General features: G+C 34.0%; 1 protein-coding gene across 1 annotated transcript; it reads right to left on the bottom strand.

Moving 5' to 3' along the window:
• Positions 1-1768: 1768 nt before the first annotated feature.
• Positions 1769-23220, bottom strand: LOC113399102 (centrosomal protein of 164 kDa). Its single transcript, XM_026638138.2, has 21 exons — positions 23011-23220; positions 22535-22646; positions 19030-19177; positions 18035-18485; positions 17564-17777; positions 16735-17024; positions 15985-16174; positions 14941-15877; positions 14332-14509; positions 13321-13478; positions 12106-12261; positions 10807-10907; positions 9979-10153; positions 9533-9647; positions 9091-9162; positions 7927-7996; positions 7439-7572; positions 5096-5253; positions 3318-3465; positions 2692-2756; positions 1769-2142 (listed from the first exon to the last, which is right to left on the bottom strand). The coding sequence occupies exons 1-21, from the start codon at positions 23075-23077 to the stop codon at positions 2059-2061; spliced, it is 4023 nt and encodes a 1340-aa protein (XP_026493923.2). The 5' UTR covers positions 23078-23220; the 3' UTR covers positions 1769-2058.
• Positions 23221-23364: the final 144 nt, after the last annotated feature.

Raw genomic sequence — 23364 nt, 5'->3', positions numbered from 1 at the left:
CAGTAAAACCAATATTTTTTTTATCAGACCGACCTGAGGTTTGAACCCGATACCTCAGGATCTGCGGCCTTATATTTTTACGTATACGTGTATTATTAACACTAAAATGAATTACTAATGGGGAATTAATAAATACGACTCTACATTATTATCACAGTACCTTTTGTCTATCCTTCACGCTAACAATTTTCCCATACATTTAATTATGTTTTTGAACGATTCTTTCCAAAAAAAAGACCACTTTCTTGTAACTTTATGCTGACAAATTTAATATATTCTATAGAAATAGCTGCAAATCATGTGTTCAATATTGAAAACGTATAGTAAATTGCTAGCCGAAACAATCTCTTTATAATAATTCAGTCTAGTCGATTAAAGATTTAAACTATTCGAAATGGAGACTAGGAATCACGATTAAACGTAAATCGCTTAATCCTAACATAACGTAAGAAACTCTTATAAAACTCTCGTAAAATTACACGAAACGAAGAAATTATTAGTCACAATATATTGAACAATTAAACTACCTCTATCGTTAGACGGTGAAAGAAATGCACTAAACGCACCATCGACATTAAATTGAACTCTATACCATACATATAAGGTTCATATTAACCTATTACAAACATACTAAATTTTAGTCACTCGAAATATGAATAAAAATCTTATGAAATAGATCATAGGGTTCAAAATCGTTTGCATCATTCCATATGCCGTTGATAATCCCAACGCTGTTTACTCAAAAGCCTACCATAAAACATCTATCAAGTAGTAATTAGTGATATTTTTTGTCGAAGCATCCGTAACGTTCACTATTATATAACTTCACATTTAAGTATTAGTACCTACATTCTCAAATTTACTTTAAAAAAAAAACTATTTCAAATATAAACTGTTTTTTTTAAAACGTCCAATTTTAATAAGAAATTAATTTTAATATAGATTAATTTTAAATTGAATAAATTTTTAGTTTAACAAAATATAAACTATTATATGAATGGTAATTAGACATATATCCCCTTTGTAAGGAATTACTAAAAATCCTATTATCCCCTCCAATCAAGCTGCTAATGGAATATGACTAGATAAATTACAATACTTAAGAAAACCAGAAACAATATGTGTTCAAATTGTCATCATCGACCGTGCTAAACTCATTTATTTATTGCACGTCATAGCTTTATTTTACGTCACCTACTTCATTCGGTTATTATTTCATTGTAATTATTCACGGCTTGTGTTAATGTTCTCCTTCTACAATTACCTCTATCACTAAATCTCCAGCCATACCTTAAGTTACTCTCCTGTTTTACGTACCATACCTTACATTTATGTCATTTTCGATATTATTGCTTTAAAGCCACGTTAGAACCTAACATTATTCTTGTAATATTACATTCATCAATCATTACATGGATCTGCGTCCTTTTAAAATTTCCGTCACGAAATATTTCCTAATAATTAATTAGACATAAAAAAACTAATTTGTACTCACGAATTATAAAAGTAACTAAATTAAACATAACTTTGCTTATTTTAAAAGCGTTCAATAAGTGTTTAGCACTTACTGTGCGATATTTTCAACTCAATTGATTAAATGAACTTAAGGTATAATTTATTTTATTATCTATAAACTATATTAACTTTGGATTTTTGACTAGATATAAATAAACAATTTAATTAATATTTGAAACATTCAAAGTATTATTTAAAGAAGCAATACTTTCGATCGAAAATGTCTTTATAAGTGTCATTTATTACAAAAAACTTGTATCTATAAAATGCGATGAGAAATATTATTATTGACATATTTGTAGATATATACTATATAGATATTTGTAGATATTGAACTAGTTTAATTGGTAAGTGTGATGACTATTTCCAAGGCCGTATAAATAATATTATGTAACCATTTCAATAATCTTAGTGTAACGTATATGAAATAATATTATCGTAAAAACAGTTCAGTCAGACTATGAAATATATTGAATTGATAAATATCTAGAAATTGTATAGTCTATGGTCAGAATATATCAATGAATTGTTATGTTAACAATATTAGGGGGCAGTTTGTAGCCAGGCGCGTAAACCTTTGGCTCGCTCGGCTACACTATCGGAGTTGTCGTGGACCACTGGTTCCGGCTGTAAGATCAAATCAAATCAAATCAATTTTATTCAAGTAAACTTCACAATGAAGCGTTTTTGAATCGTCGATATTTAAATACTACAACCGTTTCGGAAAGCAGCCTCCATAGAAATAAGAGATTTATAAATTTATGCCTGTATTGTCTATTCCAACCAAAAGAGAACAAAAGCGAAATAAACAACATTTGACATCGAATTGATGAGATATAATTGGTCGAGGGCTTGAAAAAAGGGCTTTTTCAATATCGACGAAACTTTGAAAGAAATATTTAAATGGATATAAGTAATTAAATTGAATAGTGCTGTATAAATAATCACATAAATAATTTAGAAATGTTATTAGTTCCCAATATAGCTGTACTAGACCTAATTTTTTTTTAAATCTGTATTCCTTCTTCGTTTGGAATAGACTATAGTTATTTTTAAACAATTCATTATTTTCTATAAATTTTTCCTTGTTAATAAAGATTTTGTAAAAGCCATTCAATAGAGATCATTTCACTGAAGTGCAAATAATGTTAAAGATGTATTTGTTATAATACTCACTGCTGACAATGTCATTCTTGTCTGAGACGTGGTTGGCATGTTACATGAGCTCGTTTCAGGTGAAGCTGTAACAAGAAATGTACAAATTATAATTCAATCAATTCAATATTTTTTATGATTTTCTATCACTCTAGAACGTCAAATCCGAATTTAGTCTGAATAATATTCATGTAATCAAAATTATGCAAATAGTATTCTTGTTGCTCATATAAGATATTAGAGGATATGCATTTTAGATAAAAGGAATCAATGTATGTACTTTGAAATTAATTTATCGGGGTGTTTTCGGCGGAATCCTTATTCTACATCATTGGTAGCTTTACAATAAACTTAAAATTTAAACTTGTATAGTGACAGTTCAAAACGCTAATAGATGGTGCTAATAGAGGGAACCGTACACCGTAACAACCCACAAATATCTCACTGAGTGGTGATGGTGATGTCGGTGTCCGCGGACTTCGGTGTAGACTAGTAGTTAAATAATGATAATATCATCCAAGACATGCAGATTCCCACACGACGTTTCTCTTCAACGTCAATCATAAATTGACACGGACAAGTGTGTGATGCGTGTGTGTGATGCGTGTGTGTGTGTGTGTAAGTGTGGTGCGCGTGCGCGCGCTGACCGGTGGTGGGGCGGCGCGCGTCGAGGGCGCGCCAGATGTCGCGCACGTCGGCGTGCAGCGCGCGCAGCGAGCGCAGCACGGCGCCGCCCGCCGCGCCGCCGCGCGCCGACACCTCCTCCGCCGACGACGCCTCGCTCGTCGTCGCCTCCTGCGCACCGCACACGTCACTCGCTGTGTCGCATGCGATCACTAGCGTGCTACCGCAACGTTTTTGGGGTTTAGGGGGACGAACAAAAAATCTTTGACAGTGAATTACCGCGATATCGGCGATATCTTGGTCGATCTCTGGCATTCGATAAGGATACGCGAACCATATCTTCACGATTCTAGTGATCCCGCACTCAAAACTATACTACCCCAGTTCATTCAATCCCGCACGGTCAATGTAAACTAACTTGTCATTTTGTGATAAATATAATAAAAAAATTAATGAATGAATACACGTTACAAAGAAGTTTAAAACAAAGCGTTTTACAATAACCAAAATTGCACACTTACCCTCTACTACTTACAAACGTTCTATAGCTTTTGTACAGTCACTCAATGCTTTGCCTCTATCTTTCTAATGTCAAATTTCAAGTGACAGAAAGAAAATCCATGGAAATTAATACATTAGCTATACAAAGTTTTTTAGTAGAGACTTAATTTAAAATTTGCAAAATATACAGCATATGCTAATAAAAAGTAAAGGTAAATAATAACAGCAACCTGAAAAAAAAATTTCTAATACTATGCGATATAAATGAGAACAAAAAAATTGAAAGACTGGAATAACCTAAATTGATGTTATATGGAAACCGAGACCCCAGGACATCAATCACTAAACGAAACGATGAAACAAACTAATAATAATAAAAAGAACGAAATCAAATAACTGGACAAGCGATGACTTTACGTTTATCAATATTCGTAAAAGTCTCTGAAACGAAAAGAAAAAAAAAACAGATGCAATCCTTTTAATAATGAAATTCAAAACAATTCAAAAGCAGGCAAATTATTTTGTTAACGGTCCCGCGTGAAATGAAAAGAATTAAGCGACATCGACAAAAAAGAATAAATTGCGCCATGATATAGGATCGACGCGTGGCTGTAACACCTGTATGAGCGGCGGGTGCGCGTCCGCGAGACGACGCAACGCGCGCTCGATGTGTCGCAGCCGAATCTCCTTCTCCCCGAGCAAGGCGCGAGCTCGGTGCAACGCCACCTCTAGTTCGGTCGCTTCGCGTTCCTCCTATCGCGACACAGAGAATTGCACAGAAATATTGGGCCGTGAATGTGCGAATAAAATAGTGAGTGTATGTTGAACGTGACCGACTAAAAGGTAATAAAATTAAGACTAAAATGACCTGCACGACACAGCGATTATTTTGTTGTGGTTTCGTTTTTCTCCTAACGTTACACAGATAATTGAACTCTAAAATATGTGCGCGACTGAGAGAGAGGATTCAGTTCTCCAGACTAAATTAACGTGTATTGTAATTTTAAATTTCATCGGTATACTGACTGAAGATCTATGCTTGTCATTGTTAAAATTGCTTAATGCATCTTTTAAAACGTTTTGTTAAACTTTTCGAACAGTTAATTTACTTAAAAATTAAACCTATAGAAACTCAATACTTAAAGGTATTAGTAATTAAAGTATCATTTTCGATATGAGTCGATATTTATCTCGAAATAAAAGAAATCAGCTGTAAAAAAAGTCTTTACCAGTTGACAAGATACCATCTATTATTATTTAAAAAATAAGATTACTCTAAAAACAATCCGCCATTACTGACCGAGGGAGCCCTGTGCGGAGACAAGGAGGCCCGAGACTCCCGCAGGGCGGCCCGGCGGCGCTTGAGCACGGCCCGCGCGCGCCGCATGCCCTCCCGCTCCACGAGCGCGCGGTGTCGCACGAACTCCAGCTCCGGCGTGTCGGCGGCGTCCACGGTGCCTGGGACGTACATTCCCATATTATGGTACACTATAACTCTAACGTTTTATTATTTATTCCATTGGAATTATATCGCCGTCGCCCAGATGAGGAATAAAGATAAATAAACAAATCTGCCTTTGAACTGGCTTGACAGATCGATATCCCAATTAATGGTATGGATCTATTCATTCTGTCTCGTAGCTTTAATACTTCTTTCCATTTTTCATTGGCGGATATCATTCGTTTCTTCGTCCTCATTTCACAATGACACACAATCTGAAAACCGTGTGTTAAGCACACAGTAATACTGCTAGTTCTCAAACCTTTTTCTTTTCATGTGTATGGATGGTAGTTATTTTTCATTATTTCTTCCAGTTACATACATAACATAATCGGCCTGTAAATTTCCCACTGCTGGGCTAAGGCCTCCTCTCCCGTTGAGGAGAAGGTATGGAGCATATTCCACCACGCTGCTCCAATGCGGTTTGGCGGAATACACATGTGGCTGAATTTCGTTGAAATTAGACACATGCAGGTTTCCTCACGATGTTTTCCTTCACCGCCGAGCACGAGATGAATTATAAACACAAATTAAGCACATGAAAATTCAGTGGTGCCTGCCTGGTTTTGAACCCGAAATCATCGGTTAAGATGCACGCGTTCTAACCACTGGACCATCTCGGCTATATATCCAGCTATATATATTTATTTAATGAATAGGGCAAGATCTTAACAGTATATGGTATTGCAATATTCATTCACGAAGGCGCGCCCCTCCACTTGTCTGATAGTTTAAATCCGAGCATACTTCTTTCCATTTTGCGTTGGCGGATAGCATTCGTTTCATTGTCCTCTTTACTCAATGACCAATTCTGACAACCGTGTATTAGACATAATAATACTGATAGTTCGAAAACCTTTTCTTTACATTAGTATTCATGTATTTATATTTATTTTCATTTTATGAATAGGTTATGATCTCTGCAATATTTAGTATAGATTTATTCATTCATGAAGCCTCGAGGCCGTGTTTTTTTAATAAACTTAACGAATATAGGCAATATAATTTGTATTATTTAGAATTTTTTCCCTTTTACGCGTCTCACGCACACTAAGACATCTTGTAGCGTCACTCGTGAGTCAGTGCATTAATACAATATAATAATTCAACGTGTGTGAATATTATCGTGAAAAAATTAATTTCAATCAACAACTTAGAATTTTTATTAAAATTGTATCAGTAGGCTCATAAAAGCACAAAAGTTGTCATAATGTCATATTTATGAAGTTTTTGTGTGCTGTGAAGTGAAACTTCTTTTGATTTCGAAATTCTTTGCACCAAATTTCAAAATCAAATTTATTTATTTTTTTTCTTTCAAATTCAAGTTTAATTTATTTTTAATATATGTTCTAAATTGCAAGCCTTTGATGAAAAAAATATATCATTAATTTAAATATTAACCAGCACTACTAAAGCACTTTTGCTTTTCGGCCCATTTAAATGGTAGTTAATTGCTGCTCACAGATCCCGAACACAACAATTGATTATCTCCTATTCTTAATTTCCACCGGACATGTTACTATTACCAAAACATTGGAAATAATTAGAATCAATTTAATTTATAAAAGCTTGATTATTTAAAAGGTCTTATAAGTTTTTCAAAAAGATAAGTGTTATACGTTTTTCTAGACTATATGGTACTCTATGCAATAAAGATTCATATTATATTGCGTATATTACTCAAAATTTGTAAGTGCGGCTGTGTTCTGAAATTAACTCGTACCTCACTAAAATACCTACTAAAATACGCTTATACGCTATTGATGCATGTATCTTTTTAATATTCATATATTGTATTATAATTATTGTCAATGTCTCATATAACTTATCACAGGGAAGATTTCATAAGGCGTCGATTTTAACCAAAGACCTTGGGATCAAATTCCGATAAGCACCGCTAAAGTATCGCGAGTTGAATAAAACCATAGTGAGGAAACCTACATGTATGAGAAGAACTTCTGCCATTTTCATATTTAACTAACTGGCATTCGAGGAAACGAATACCAGTTGATAATTCCTTAGCAGAAATAAACTCAAAACGAACACTTTAAAGGGAGACGTTTCGCCTATAGTGGGACATTGACAGACTGATAATTATTAATGGAATTAGTTGAGTAGTTTAGTCATAATGCAATTCAATACCTATTTCAGCAAAAGGATATCTCAAACTGTAGGAAGGCTGACAAGCCAAATCCGGAAACTGGTCTTCCAGATCGTCCAACTTGCGCAACTGTTGTCTGAGGGATTCCAGAGGGCTTGACCAACCTTCGCCACGTCTGGAACATTTTTTTACAAGATCTAAAAGATGGTTTTGATAGTTTTCGAAAATTCCAATTCATTGCAATTCTAAGACTATAAGAGCTTGTTTTTAAGTTTTAGCAGCATAAGAGAAATTTGTTACGATGTATAGATTCATTAAAAAGCAAGTGCAAAAATATATTTACAATCGTAATGCAAGCAGAGCAGAGTGCAAAAACTTAGCAGGATTAGCGTCCGTTTAACTCGGTATTAATATATTTATCATTCAATCCAGTCATATCATACGTACTTTCATTCAAGCAAGGATAAAATAAATAGGCAAGATATTTTGAGACATATATTTTTTTTCTTGTTCAAAACAATATGCTTACTTCGGTGAATAATTGAGACGAGACGTCGATGCAGATTTTAATCTCGTGAAGCACCTGCGTCGGCCGTGACCTGGAAAAATTAACAAAATATATACCGACGAGGCACATATGTTACAAAAATAGGTTAAATTTTCGGTAATGAAAAATAAATTATGAAATTTGATAAAAATTAAAATACATGTAGAACTATACTTAAATATTTTGATATTGAATCATAAAAACGCATTACTTATTTATTATATTGAAATTAAGTCATCATTTTTAGTCTGTATATCACGTGACCTAAAACACGAGCCGCAATGATGTGGCGTCAGATACGCAAAAACTGACATTTCAATATCATCTTTGATAAACAACTTTTCTGGAATTTTAATGCTAGTATTTGCACATTACACTCCAACGATAGCGATTGTAACTCATTATTATCCACCCACCACACCAAATATTTATAGCTGTTAACGTTGAATGAGTGCCAGTCGTATATAAACTACTGTTGTTTTTATCAGTATGACGTCACCTAAATGATTGACAGCGTTTTCGCGGGAATAAAAAAGGTTTAAAATTTAATTTAATTTTATGGTAAGAAAAGGTGTTTATTTTACCGAAGTATATTTTTTTGTGGCTTTTTCTTAGAAAAATCAACATTTTGAATTACTTTTTCAAACATACACAGTAGAATACCCTAATGTGTTAATTGTTATAGGTAAATGGATGAACTGTATCGGACACTTGGTGATGGTTTTCTGACAGCCCATCTAGATGGGTCACACCTACTTGTCACATATTCTACCGCCAAACAGCAATAATTAGTAAGTAACCAAGTGCCAAACAGCAGTAAGTAGTATAACTCCAGCTACTGAGACTAAACATATTAGTTTGCGTTGAGATTTAAGGAATGGTTAATATTTTTCATAGTGCCAATGTCTATGGGCGGTAAGGACCACTTACACAATGTGTTCTGCAACAAAAAAAAATCTAGGATGGCTTTAAATTAAATAAGAAAAATCATGATATCGACATTGTTACATCTGTCTAAATGTCCATATATTATTTATAATGGGCTGGATGGACAGATGTGGAAGATAATTAATGCTGCTGGTTAACGCTGCAGCAGTATTTAACATATAATTTATATACGTTTTAAATTTGCCTCATCATACTCACCGTTAATAGTATCTTTTGGTTTTTCATCAGCTGTGGTAGCGTCTGATGAATCTTGACAGTCAGTAGTGGCACCTGGTAACATATCATATCACAAATCAGACATGATATTTGAATAACGAAATTAAAACATTTTTTTAATTAACTTAATGTTAATCAAATATAAAATTTACAGACCAACTAGTGCTATTGTAGAATCAGTTTTAGAAAACAACGAACATATGTTAGGTATACACCTATTTATTTTAATAGGAAGAAAACCTAATTACATGTAAGTATTAATAAAAAAAGGAAAAATAAATTAAAATTAAAACGTTTTTGACGGGACTTTCACTGGCAGATAGCTGATGTTATAAGGAGTAACTTAGGATACAATAATAACTTTTTTGTTAAATTCAAACGCGTACGAAGTCGCGGGCACAGCTAGTGTGTAATATAAACTAACCAGCATCTTTATCTCTATCTCGTCTCCGTCTCGGCGGTTCTCTGAAGGCGACTGCATTTCTCTTTGTCCGCGGATTTTTAATCGCAGACATTTGTGATGTATCCGATTGGAGGGTCTGAAAAGAAATGAAACGTCAAAGTAAATCGTTTTTAAATTGTTACGATATATATATTTTTAAATTAACCTATTTAATACTAATGACATACATGATTTTTCTTTGGATATTTTATATACTTGTAAAACTATGGTATATTTATCAAAATGCAAAATTAATTTAGATTTATATTCATCGAAATTACTTATCATTCATATTATTTAGAAATTGCATTCGTATACTTTTTAAACAAAGGTGCAAACTTTTTTTATGTTACAAAAAAAAACAAACATTTTACTATAGAGCTATATAGTACCAAAGAGTATTAAATAAACTCGTTTTAAACACTCACATTGTCTCTTCTAACTTTCCATTCGTCGTTGTTATTGTCGACCGATTTCGGAGCGTTACTTTCCGAATATGAAGTCTCATTGTCGTTAAATTTTATCGTCAGATTGTTGTTCCTTATCCTCGGAGGTTCGGCTTCAACGACAACGCTGACTGACGTGTCGTTTAATTCTTTGCATCTATAATTTAAAAGTGAAAATTATGTGTCAATATTTATACCACGTATTGTATTGGTCTTTAATCAATAGGTAGTGCAAAAATCCTGGGCGCTATCTCGCCGATGACTGATGATGGTCTAGTCTATCAGTGAGGCGACCCAGAATGTCCCTTAAATACTTTTTGTTTAAAATGATCATTTCAGACCACAGCTTACACCCGAGCGCGGTTATTAGAACACGTGAATGTTAGCATCATTTATTTCCAGTAAAGTCCCGCTATTCAAGACCCGATTACCGAAACAGACGAAACAAACCGGCCAACTGTATTAGTATTGACCTTTCACCAATCACACGGCAGAACACATTAAACACTTCTCATAACCTCTATGCGCCACTAACTTGGATCGCAGCTGGTATATCTTGTGCGTGCGTACACAACGCGCACGTAAAACCGAATCACAGCAACACAAAGAATCATTGTACGATGGTACAGAAAAATTGCAAGTAGGACAAAATTTATCCCAACTAATCTGCCACCTACCACCGCGCTGGGAACAAAAACTATTTAAAATGTAGTGAATAATACAGTTAATTCCACTTCGAAGCTATATATTTAAATTCCAAATACCAAATATTTGATACACGAAACAGGTAAGGGGTTAAAAGTATCATACCTTTCCAACGATGGATTGGCTTTGTGCGAGTTGGACTTCTCCGTTTCGGAACCCGTTGTCATGCTCATTTCACGTCTCTTGTTACGTCTCTCTATCGACATCTGAATAAAAAATATACAGATAAGTACTTTATAAATCATGTACCGGCAGGTGCTATGTATCAAAATTATTATAAATTAATGTATATTCGCCCCACTTTCAAATGTCACGAAATATAAAAAAAACCCTTTGAAATTTGAAAATACAAACAAATAAAAAATCAAACAAAATCTTTGAGAGTTATATCTCTGATCTCTAAAACTTGATGCACGAAATATTTTTAAGCGCGTAGCTTACATGATTTTTAATAAATAAATTGAACATAGAAAAATCTAGTATTGAAATTAGTGCTAAATGCGTAATTGCTCGAAACAATTACTTATAGAGTATTCTCTAATCCTCTAAGTACTTTTAAATTCTGAGTCACGTCATTTGAAAGTACGGCGGCCATGTGTATAAAGATTTATTAAAGAATGAAATGATAATTAAAGCAAAATATAATAGCGTAATAATTAATACTAAATTCCTGAATGATAACAGTCACGAACCTAACCTTTATAATAAAAAAATGACAATTGCAATTGAAAATAATAATTTAACCAATAATTGTAAGTAATGTTGTAATGAATTAAAAGTATCGTATTATTTACATCACGTAGTCGACTTCGTAACCAGCGGGGAGCGTCTCCCTAGTAGGGCGTAAAGAGATATTAATGGGGACCACTGCGGTCGGGTCGTCTAGAAAAATCAATCAATCGAGTGACCAGTTTCCAAGCTCGATTACATTTATATACAGAAAAATAAATAACTAGTCGTAAAGCAAATTGCCGCGTAAAAAAAAATCATGTTCGCATATTCATATAGACACGAGGATTCGAGCGTAAATATTAGGAACGCCTAGCATACAAAAGCTCTATTAAAAAACTCTCCAAACGCAACAGCATTATTACATTCCAGATTTTATTTAATCGAACACAAATACAGGGCCGGATTTAGGGGAGGAACGGAGATACCGACGAGTTTAAAAATTTAATGAGATATATGTTTAGGTATTTAGATATTGACAAATTATAATAATATTACTAATTACTCATATAAAGATTAGTAATAGTAGATATTATCAATAAATCTAACTGACAAAAGTAATAATTAGGGACATCCGCTCCTCTGTCTCTCCGAGGACTTTAAATCCGGCTCTGCTAGTACAGTATCGAAACAAAGTGCAAGCGCTCGTCGGCGGCTAGGAGGGGAAAGTGCGACCTTGACGTCGTGCTTGAGGCGCGCGTACTTCTCCTTGAGGCAGCGGTACTTGTCGCCCAGCGCGCGCTCGTCGGCCGCCCGCGCCGCGCGCTCGCCCGCCAGCCGCGCGCGCAGCTCCTCCACGTGGCACGCGTGCTGCGCGCGCAGCCGCTCCACCTGCGCACCACTCACCACGTCACTGACACGCCGACGGCGGCGTCAGTGTGTCAGTGACGTGCCTACGCACACACCTGCCCGCATTACTACAACACACCGACGCTACGCACGCAGATTTGCACGCCTTCACAGTGCCACACACAGACGCAACGCAAACGGTCGCGTTCGACGGTGACGGAAAATATTGTATGCACGCATACCGGTGTGAATCGTATGAAATTCGTTGTGAATGTTTACATGTACTTTATATGTATACTACTAGACCCGCTGTCCAGTACTGAGAATTTTCGCACTAAGTTACGGTCAGAAGTCCGCAACTTATTTAGTCATGCGATCAATCAAGATCAAGAGGAGTGACTGACAGTTGTTAAAGAAAGCGATTTGTTTATATACTTAACAAATTTGGACATCTTTTATTTAGTCAGTCATAAAACGACATTATTATTTATTTCATAAATTATTTATTGCAACTAATTTATTTCGTATTTTCTTGTTAACATTATTTGATGTAAATTACATGAATGACAGACAACTTGATATGCCATTTCGCTTACGCTTTACTAGATTTATTCTTAGAGAACAATAAAGTTTTCCTAAGGTCATTAATTTTTTCAAGTACATATGAGATCTACTTAATACCTTTAGAATTATGACCATTATCGGATCCAAGACAAACAGAAAAAGATAAAAAAAAATAGCTATTGTGACGCATATGCTCAAATATCTTGCCTTAATCACTGAACTAACTTATTTACTAAACTCCCGCTTTATTTACCTTTTCCATCACTATGATATAATTTTAATTTTGCACAGCTTGTCTAGTAATATACATATATGTCAATGTGACTATATACCAAAAGTCGTTTAATTTTAAGCATTTAAAAAAATATTGTTTATTGCTATTTAATTTATACCAAATTATAAAAAAAAATATAACTTAAATACAAATATTTATAACACTTGAACGTTAGCTATTTAGCATATAATCTCGCGTAATCAATAAATCCATCAAATCAAAACCGTTTTAAGGTTCATATCATATCAATATTAATAATTTACCTCGGCTCTGTAATCGTGCCGCAGTTCGGTAACCCGAGACGTGTGCTCCTCCCTCAAAGTCTCTATAGTGGCTCTGTTTTCTTCTATCATACGAGATCTCTCTCTATTTAAATTCATTTGCAGTTGGCTGTGAACTTCTGTGAGCGCACGTTCGTTATCTGAAAAAAAAACGTTTTATAAATTTATTGTTGAAGTAAAAAAAGTTAATTAGTATTCTATATATGAAATTTTGACCGTTTTAAATAAAATATTTTGTCGAAAATAGAACCAACACAATAACCAATTTACAAGATAAATGAGGATAAAGTAATATCAATAGACGATTCACACACTGAAATATATAGTTCTATGTTTAGTTTTTACCTATCACCTTTAACTTTTTTCTTATTTTTTATTTCCATATATATATGCGTATGTATATGTTATAAGAATACTACTAATATTTTATTTTTCTCCTCTAATTAAACTTAAGGCTGGGACGACAATAGACCAAGGTTTAAGGATCGAACCTGTGACTTTTTACATCGCTATTTTTCTGTCGTCTGCATAGCAGTTAATGTTACTGATTTGCAACAAGTCATTGATATGCAGAAGAAACAGAGTGGGTGATAGAACGCAGCCTTGTGGAACACCAGCATTGATAAATTTTAAATCGGAGCGTGCACAGTCGACAACGACCTTGATGCTCCGATCTGCCAAAAAACTGGTAATCCAATTGCATAATTTCCCGGGAAGCCCATAGAAAAGAAGCTTCGAAAGAAGCGCTTTGTGCCACACGCAATCGAAGGCCTTCGCTATGTCCAGACTGGCTGCTAATGCCTCCTCTTTGCTCTCAACTGCTTCCCCCAGTCTATAAGTAAGGTAAACTAGAAGATCGCCGGCTGAGCGACCCCGACAGTCTATGCACCCCGTAAACCATGGCGCTATGAAATATATACAAATATACATAATTGTAAGGGACTCACGTGTAACTAAATAAAATTACATAATATTAAACACCAAGTATGTTACCTATTTCCAGTTGTTCACGTAATTCATTGAATTTCAGCTTATAATCATTTTTCAATTTTGTCATGCTGTTATCGTGTTGTTTCTCAGCTGCTTCGACATCGCTTTGGTATTTCCTCTCTAATTCTCTCAATTTATTTTGCAAGTCCTGTTTATGATTACGTTCAGCTTCTGCTAACGCCTACAATCAGAAAACCTCTAAAACTACCGAAGGTACCACATTTAGGAACTTTAAAATTTAATAGTAGTAAAATTCATAACTCATTTTTAAGACTTCTTATTGAAACTGACGTCAAAAAAGAGCTTTTAAAATTATTTATGTGTTATAAATGTAAGTTTTTATATTAATAATTACGTTGGGTTTGTTTTTTTTTGCAGAATTAAGGTAAAAGCATTTTAATTTCATGTATATTGGCCATTGTTACGTTTTGAGTTTCGGTAAAAACTCTAAGTCCGTCAAAATAACATTTTCATTTTGTATATAATAAGGTGAATAGAAACGAGCTGACCCACTTGCAACAAAGTGAAGTTATAGTTTGTATTGTCTTAACTGAATACGATAAAGTAGAACGTAAGTCGATGTTAGTGGTTTTAATAAAAAAGTGTTCTCACATCTTCCATTTCACGTCGATGTCGATCCGCCTGTTCCGATAAACGTATTTTCTTCTCATTTAAAAACTTCTCTTCTGCTTCTTTTAAGTCCTCTTGCAATTCTGCTCTTAACCTCTTTTCTTTCGCCGAAAATTCCATACGTATTATCTCCAAATCTTTCTGCAATGATAACTCTAGCCTTCTCCTTTCATCTTGCTTATTCCTCTCAAACATTTCTCTCATTCCCATATCAGGCATTAGCGGAGACTTTATGGGTTTAGGACTTTCTTCTTGAGTTTCGAATTGATAAACTACAACTACATTGTCCGAACTAGACTTTCCTTGAGAAAGTATCACTCCATCTAATCTAGGACTAGTCAAACCTTTACCTAAGCTAGATGCTGAATCTGATGATTTTAATGGCGCTGGCATAAGTTTTGTTAATGGTTTGAATGTTGATAAAGGACTCGACCAATTTTTAGTGAATTCTAATCTAGGTGACCTATCTGACCCTAAACTAGGGGTAGGAGATAATTTAAGTTGAGTCTTAATATCTTTGGGTATATCTATACTATTCGATCTAACGCTGCTTTTAGATTCATCGTCTTTAAGCGATTTTCTGGAATCTTCTGAATCGGAATGTGTAAATTTGGCTTGTTTTGGAGTGAAATCTAATTTAGGAACTTTTATTTGAGGTATTGGAATGTCTCGTGATCTTTGTACTGAGTCTGTTGCTTTGGAATGTGACCTTTCTTGTGAACTTTCATCGGTACGGGGACTTTTTTCTTTTTCTTTGATATCTTCTGGAATATCTTGTTTGTTTTGTGCATTCGAATCATCTAAGTCATTGAGATCTAAATTAGCAAATTCTCTGTCAGGTGAATCGATAGATGTTTCAGATTCAATGCTCTCCATCAAGTTTATAGAAATTTTACTTTTTAGAGGTATCATAGGAGACCTAAAGAGACAAGTTGAATGTTTAAAACATACATAGAACATACTAATAGTACAAAAAAAACACTTAGAAATTAAAATATTTAAACGAAATTTTAATTCCAAACTGACCTTGGTCTTGATTCTTTGTCTGAAATGGGCTCCTCCAAGGTAACTGAAGTAGGTTCAATATCGGTCCGACGCACTAATTCTGATATCTTTTGAAAATTCTTCTGAAATAGCTCTGGTTTGATATAGTCACCTGGCGGTGGCTTTACAAGTCGGCGTCGCGGTGACGTACCACGATTGAGACTTTCACTGTCTAAAAAAACATATACAAATATTAACTCCGACGATATTGTAAGGTATGAGAACAAAGCCTGTCTATTCTCAAGAATATTCAACTTCGCCAACATTACATCAATCGTTTTTGAAATTAAACTATGGGCTAGGGCTCCTTCAAAACAGCGTGAGGAAATCGAGTCTTATACAAATCGCAGTCCCGGGGCGAGACCGTCACTTTTGCGAAAATGCAATTTTACAGGTGAAGCATTTAAAACTTTGACATTCACCAAGCGTCGCCGTGATTCGCGCCAAAACCATAATGACACTCACACCATCTTACGGAAACTATGTGATACGGTTATTGCACCAAGTAAAGGGTTGCTTCGGGACACTTATTACACATTTAACTAATTTTTTGCAAAAGTGACAGTCTCGCACCGGGGGTGCGATATGTATCCATCTTACCCGCATTGGAGCAGCTCCTAAAAGAGAGGGGAGCCAAGCAGTGGGCATATTTACAAGTTATTAAAGTATTAATGTTTGGCAGTAGAATAGCAATAATAAATTAAAATTATTTTACATATACTATTAATATACCTTGAGAATCTCTCTCCGAATTCGAGACACTTTTTGGCTCTCTCGGACTTTCTATCACACGGGGAGGTAAAGGGGGCCTAGATACTAACGGTGATAAGGTATTAACTGTTTGTGTGATCGGTGCTAATGTCATAGGTGTGATAGGAGATACCATGATAGGTGATGATGGGATAATAGGCGATGGTACTGTGGGTGCTACGCTAATAATAGAACTCTGTGCGTCGTTCTGTTCTGATGAACTGTTGGAGCCCGGGCTGACGGTTGGATCTGGCAAGTTTTCCAATTTAAATCTGAAAACAAAAAGTAGAAACTTATATTTTCTTTGGGAATCTCCCTTATACATGTGGAGAGACATTGCATCGCACACAGAATCTATTATAGATTTAACCATTGGATATATTTCCCAAGATTTTACAAGGATGTATTCTAATTAAAAAAAAAGTTTAACATATGCAGCCTTATGATTGATTATTAAATTTAGAAAAAAACCGATGTAATATTCTATTATAATGTAATCCATTCCTCACACTTTTATGCGCCACTAACCCTATAACCATAAAATTTAAAATGTTTTACCTTTAAAAACACTGCCATACAAAACATCATTCGTTTTAATCAATTTAATGGTTTAATTTTTCGTCAATCTGTTTAAAAAACAGATAGATGTTCTCACTAAATTTATTTGATTGTCTTTAAACGACGACTTTTACACTGACTGATAAAAACAACTGATGTAACAAAATATCTACTAAACATTTTTTACTTTTACTGTTAATAACTTTAAGTCGAATAACAACATTTCATTATTTGATCTGAATATTTTACATACCTCACACTCTTCTTGTCCTCTTCAAAGCTTGGAGTTTGTTTCGATTTGCCCAGCACCAAGCTTTCAATCTTTCTATGAAACATGTCAGAACTTTTCTCTCTAAGAATGCCTTTTGGTGGATCGCTTTTAGTAACAGAATCAAGTTGGAGGGATTTTTCTGTATCTGGACTGGGAAGATTGGAGCGCGATATCTTGAAGAACATACTGCCTTTTCCTATTAAATGACAGAAATTATCATCTATCTAAGAAAAAAAAACAGAAACGGTTTCGTGATTTTAGTTTTTCGATGAGATTATCAATATTTACTTGCGTTTTACAATAAATTAATAATCAGATTGATAACGAACTATCACACCATGATAATTTCAGGACGGACATAAATGTGGTAAGATATATTATTAGCACAGAACAGGAGAACAGAACGATAATACCAAAGTAATTTCTAGAAATAATGGCATAAAAAACTCATACCAGTCAAAGGTAAGCCTTTGTCAACTTTGGCAGAAGCTAACAATGGACTAAAATTTTCTTCTTCTGGACTGGTCAGAACGTGCATTTTCAGGTCAATGATCTCAGATTGCTGTTTGAATAACATTTTAGGCCTTTCAAATGTTGGTCGACTTAATATATCTCTGTCTGAGGTATTCCTCACGAGGCTTGGTTTAGGCGATACTGTGCTGTCAACGCTTCGTCTTAAGGGCGAAATTCGAAGATCACTTAGTTTTTTATCCAGTCTAGAAAGGGGCGCAAGTGGCGGCCGTCCTAATGGCGTAAGACGTCTATTTCCGGGCACCAGAGTGGTATGATCTTTCACATCCGAGGCGTGCTGTTCACTGTCTGTGCTTAAGTCCTCATCTTCACTTTCCACTTTGGTTTCAACACGTTCGAGATTTTTAGTATTCTCTTCAGATGTAAGTAGTTCCTATATAATTAATACAACTATACATTATATAATTTTTTCGTACGAAATACTTTTTATCGATCAACTTCAATCAAAACATTTAAAAAAATATATATATTTTATACACCGATCACTAATAAATAACTCTTAATAACAAAGTTCTTTCTTGCATTGTCAATTAAAATTTTGTAAATAAATTTGATTGATTGATTGAAAATGATTATACATTAAACTGCTTTAATGAATACATTCTTTCATTCTACTCGAACTACAAGAGGACAGAAGCCAAATATATAACATTTCACGTCGAATTGACGCGACATCTTAGGTCGAGAGCTTGAATAATCTATGATATTCATTATGGGCGACAAGGTCGATGTCGACGAAGCTGTTATCTGATCTTTGGGAGTAAAATTAAAATGAATATAAATTGTTAAGTGAAATAGTGTTGTATTAAAAACAAAGACATATTAATCAAGAACTGTTACAAACACACAACGCAGCTTTTATAATGGCAAATCGCATACCATACGTAAATGAAAGGTTTATTTATATTCATTCATACCTGTACTGAGGCACAAGTGTCATCTTGCATGGACGCATCTCGTGCCTTCTTCACCAGTTCCCTGTAAACGTGATCTAGGGGATGTTCCCACTGAGTCTTCTTTGTATCTTCATTGTAATAGTAATGAGTTTGAAGCTTCTCGTCGAAACTGTTTAAGAACACGTGAAATTATGTCTCATATTATTATTATGTTAGAATGTTATTTTAAATGGATTTGAATGAAACGTGTTACGAGGTTAGGTTTTTATTTATTTTTTCTAAATACTGATGAACGCCTCAAATTTGAAGACGTATTTAACTGGTAGGTACTATCCATAGAATAGTACGCTACAACCAATTGGGATTCGCTCAACGTTATTTTATTTAATTCCTAAAAACCCAGGAGGGTGACAACTATTGATCAAGATTGGCGTACAAGTAACAACCAATAATTATTAAAAAATATACATAGTTGTATTTCATAGAATAATTGCTGGCACGATAAATACATACTGTATTTTAAGAACTAATCTAAATGTTATATTTGGTATTTTTCACTAAATTGCGAATCTACCGCAGGCGGTCGCGGTACATGTAAAACTATTTTAATAAGCTAAAGCAAGCGTCCGAAGACATCCTCAGAACGCAAAAGCCAAATAGTACAGCGTTATGTGAATCAATATTAATCATTTTTACATTCGCATTATTTGTGCAATGACAAATATATGAAATATATCTCCCATAACCGATGCATCGAGAGCCGAGGTGACCCAGTGGTTAGAACGCGTGCATCTTAACCGATGATTTCGGGTTCAAACCCAGGCAGTGGTGCCTGCCTGGGTTTGAACCTAAACTAAATTTTCATGTGCTTAATTTGTTTATAATTCATCTCGTGCTCGGCGATGAAGGAAAACATCGTGAGGAAACCTGCATGTGTCTAATTTCAACGAAATTCTGTCAAATGTGTATTCCACCAACCCGCTTTGGAGCAGCGTGGTGGAATATGCTCCAAACCTTCTCCTCAAAGGGAGAGGAGGCCTTAGCCCAGTAGTGGGAAATTTACAGGCTGCTAACGTAATGTATATAAGTAATGTAACCGATGCAATAAAATTTATATCTAAAATTAAGAAATTAATCGCAATTGCAATTAATACTGTTTCGGTAACATGGAAAAATTTAACGGTTTGGAATTTCGGGAAAGAATTCCCAAATTAGTGCTTAAAAATGCGCGCCGGTGGCATTCGTCACGGTGTTCAGATGCTTTCTATATCAAGATTCTTACCGAATGTTTAAGATTTGTAGTGCAGTAGACTCGATTCGATCTTTTCCGAGACAAATGTAAGTAGGACTTTAATAATTTCTTAGACACTGAATTGTGGTAAAGTATAAAATGACGTCGAGATTCTTGGTAATCGAATGAATAACTTCAATGTCTGGTCTTGCCCGGTTCGCTTTTACCCCAACATTCTATAATATGTCAATACATGGCCACTTGCATAGAAAGGTCAGAACTTAGAACAAAAAATCTATGACAATTTATTGATTTAGTAGGCTCACATCGAAAGGATAGGTAGATAGGAGTTGCCAAGCAATTTTTCCTCGGTTCTACTTATCAACAAAGCAACGTAGCCGATCAGTGTGACCAAGTTAATTTTTAATAAAGCTGATTAATTTTTAAGTGAAACTCGTGAAGCGGCGTTTCGATAATCGATTGGTGAACGAGAATTGAAGGAGAATTGAACGAAGAACGTAGAGAAAAAGAGAGTTTTATATTTTAAGCAGTTTAATTTCTACTTACACGTGTATCTGCACGCGAAATATATTTTTTTTTATTTCAGTGTTACCGTCAATTTTTTTTTAACACTTTTGTTGAACTGTGCTGCTTTTATAAAAAACGAAATCAACAAAAAAATGCCCTTTAATTAAGGAGCATTGTAAATCAAAATGTAATCTGTGCAGGTGTAATCACTTTTAAGCCGTCACTTTATAGTAAAGCACTGTTTCGGAATATCGAATTTACCGAGAAGAATCACTGGAAGTATCTCATGTAAATTTAAAAAAATAAATAAAAAAGCCATATATCTGTGTACAAAGCCAAGTTACAATCTTTCTATAAAAATTAATAAATATATTTTCTTTAAAGAAATTTTACCAAAGAATATACACATTTCAGCTATTTTTAACTGTGCCTACTAAAAAATTTAAAACTCATGTTAACAAAAAGATAAAAAAGCGTGGACTTTGTATTTATTGATTTTGTAGGCAGGATATATAAAAAATTAATTGTACTTTACTTTACAGTATATTTTAATTTTGATTTGAATCCACAACCTCTAGCTAAAATAAAAATATATTATAACCACTGGATCAATTCAGCTTTACTACCAACACAACATTGTATATTTTATTTACACATACATATACAACATAACCATGTAACATGCATAGTGGATATCATGTGTGGCATAAATTAAAGTTATATAGGTAACACAAACTCAATTACATTTGACATCATAACATTTATATTACTAAAACCAAGGCTAATATGTGTTTTATGTTAGTGGGTCACCACACCTTATGTATGTTGTATCTTTGTATTAGTATATACTTGCTATCTCTTTCCATTTTCAAATGGAATTTTTCAAAGGTACATAGAGATTTAAATATACAATAACTGAGAAAATGTTTAAAAAACAATAAGAAATTTGTAATCTGGAGACAAGAGACGAAATAGTCTCATTAGCAAGTGATTGCAACAAATGTTTTTTTGTGTTATAGACTGTTAGTTGACAAAACAGATTAAATAGCCTCAAGCTAAATCACAACTAAGTAAATACTTCTTTCAAAGTTTCTATCGTATAGTATTTGTTTGTTAAAGATAAAATAAAGTCCATCTATAAGTTATGTTGCTATAAGTAGCCCATTCTCAGTTCCCCATTCAAGCAGTATTTGTAACTAACATTTATATTTAATTTCGATTAAAATAATAGTCTCTAGGTAATATAGTTCTCTATTGTATTCACTCAATTTTATTTCAACTATGTTCCCATCATTTTAGATTCAGAAGAAATGCATACAAATCAATTTGAAGTTTAGATCAATCATACCAAAATATAGTGCTTACAATTCTATGAACCACTTTCTGTAGGAGCCTTGGACTACTCAACTATGCATAAATTAAATTAATAGAAATTGCTATTTTTTTTATTTTACATAGTTCATATTACATAACAATTAAATTTGGGAGGGGACAATTTTTAAGGGGCAAACTGAAAAAAAAGCAAATATTATATGTTAGATATGAAGTGACCCACTGTGTGCTACAAGAGAAAACTTGTTGAAGCCAAAGCAATATATTATTTCCTATAATTTTTTCAATCATTGCTTTACACATTCAACAAGATATTTGGTGTGACCGGTTCTAAATTAAAGATTAATTACACCAAAACATAAAGTTAAAGTACATAGCTTCAATGTAACAACTTCCTTTTTTGTGTGGCAGTCGACATATAAAATTTGTACTTACTATGCCTTCCATGGTGCTGGTAATGCTTGCATGAGGCCATCCCGAGCCAGTGGCAAGAGATGGCTCTCACTGTCAGGATCAATACCCAGCTGACAGGCATAGTCAGATATTTCTGTAGAATAATAAAACAATATAGGTTTTGTGATTTTTAAGCACATACTAATATGTAATTATATATTTGTTTTCAATTTCTATAATTAAATAAACAAGTAATATTTCAGATAAAAGTAAATTGAGCCTCATTTAAGCATATATTGATATAGTGTGAAAAAATATAAATTAGAAATACGAAAAATTAAGACAGTTTTAGCGATATTTTACCAATTATTTATTCATTTGCTTTTGGTAACTGTAATAAACTCTTAATGGAAGTTGTTGAATTAAAAATATAAGTGAATAAATATATTATTACACATGTTTTACTAATCTCATACTACTGAAAATATAATATAATAAAAAATACAAACAATACAAACCTTCTGCAGATGGCTGACTGTTCTCATCAAATATCTCACGGCACACCACGGCCGACGGTGAACTCATAATTAGATATCATATTTTAATTTATTTAAAAACAAATCCGCACTTATTCAAATCATATTTATCGCTAAAAATCTTTTTATCCATTATTGAATAATCAACGGCGAACAAGACATCGCCTGATGAAGAAAATCTTGACAACTGAATGACAGTAAACTAAAAAGGTTGCTATTTGTAAATTTGTCTCCACTTTTTTTACCTAAACTTATACAAAGTATTGCCATTACAGCCTTTCAATACCAAACCTAGTTCATTTTGACTGTGATGAACGCTGTATTGGAAATTTTATG

This window comes from Vanessa tameamea, chromosome 15 (assembly GCF_037043105.1).
Source record: "Vanessa tameamea isolate UH-Manoa-2023 chromosome 15, ilVanTame1 primary haplotype, whole genome shotgun sequence".
NCBI classification, from domain to species: domain Eukaryota; kingdom Metazoa; phylum Arthropoda; class Insecta; order Lepidoptera; family Nymphalidae; genus Vanessa; species Vanessa tameamea.
This window is presented reverse-complemented; position numbering and strand designations above follow the sequence as displayed.

What these genes read in the sequence shown, in the direction of transcription:
- LOC113399102 (XM_026638138.2), bottom strand. Translation starts at nt 23,077, where the DNA reads ATGAGTTCACCGTCGGCCGTGGTGTGCCGTGAGATATTTGATGAGAAC. An exon ending in CAAAGGCTTACCTTTGACTG is followed by an intron (nt 17,778 to 18,034) that starts GTATGAGTTTTT and finishes GTCATTTAATAG; the next exon opens with GAAAAGGCAGTATGTTCTTC. An exon ending in CGCGCGCCGCCCCACCACCG is followed by an intron (nt 2,757 to 3,317) that starts GTCAGCGCGCGC and finishes TTCTTGTTACAG; the next exon opens with CTTCACCTGAAACGAGCTCA.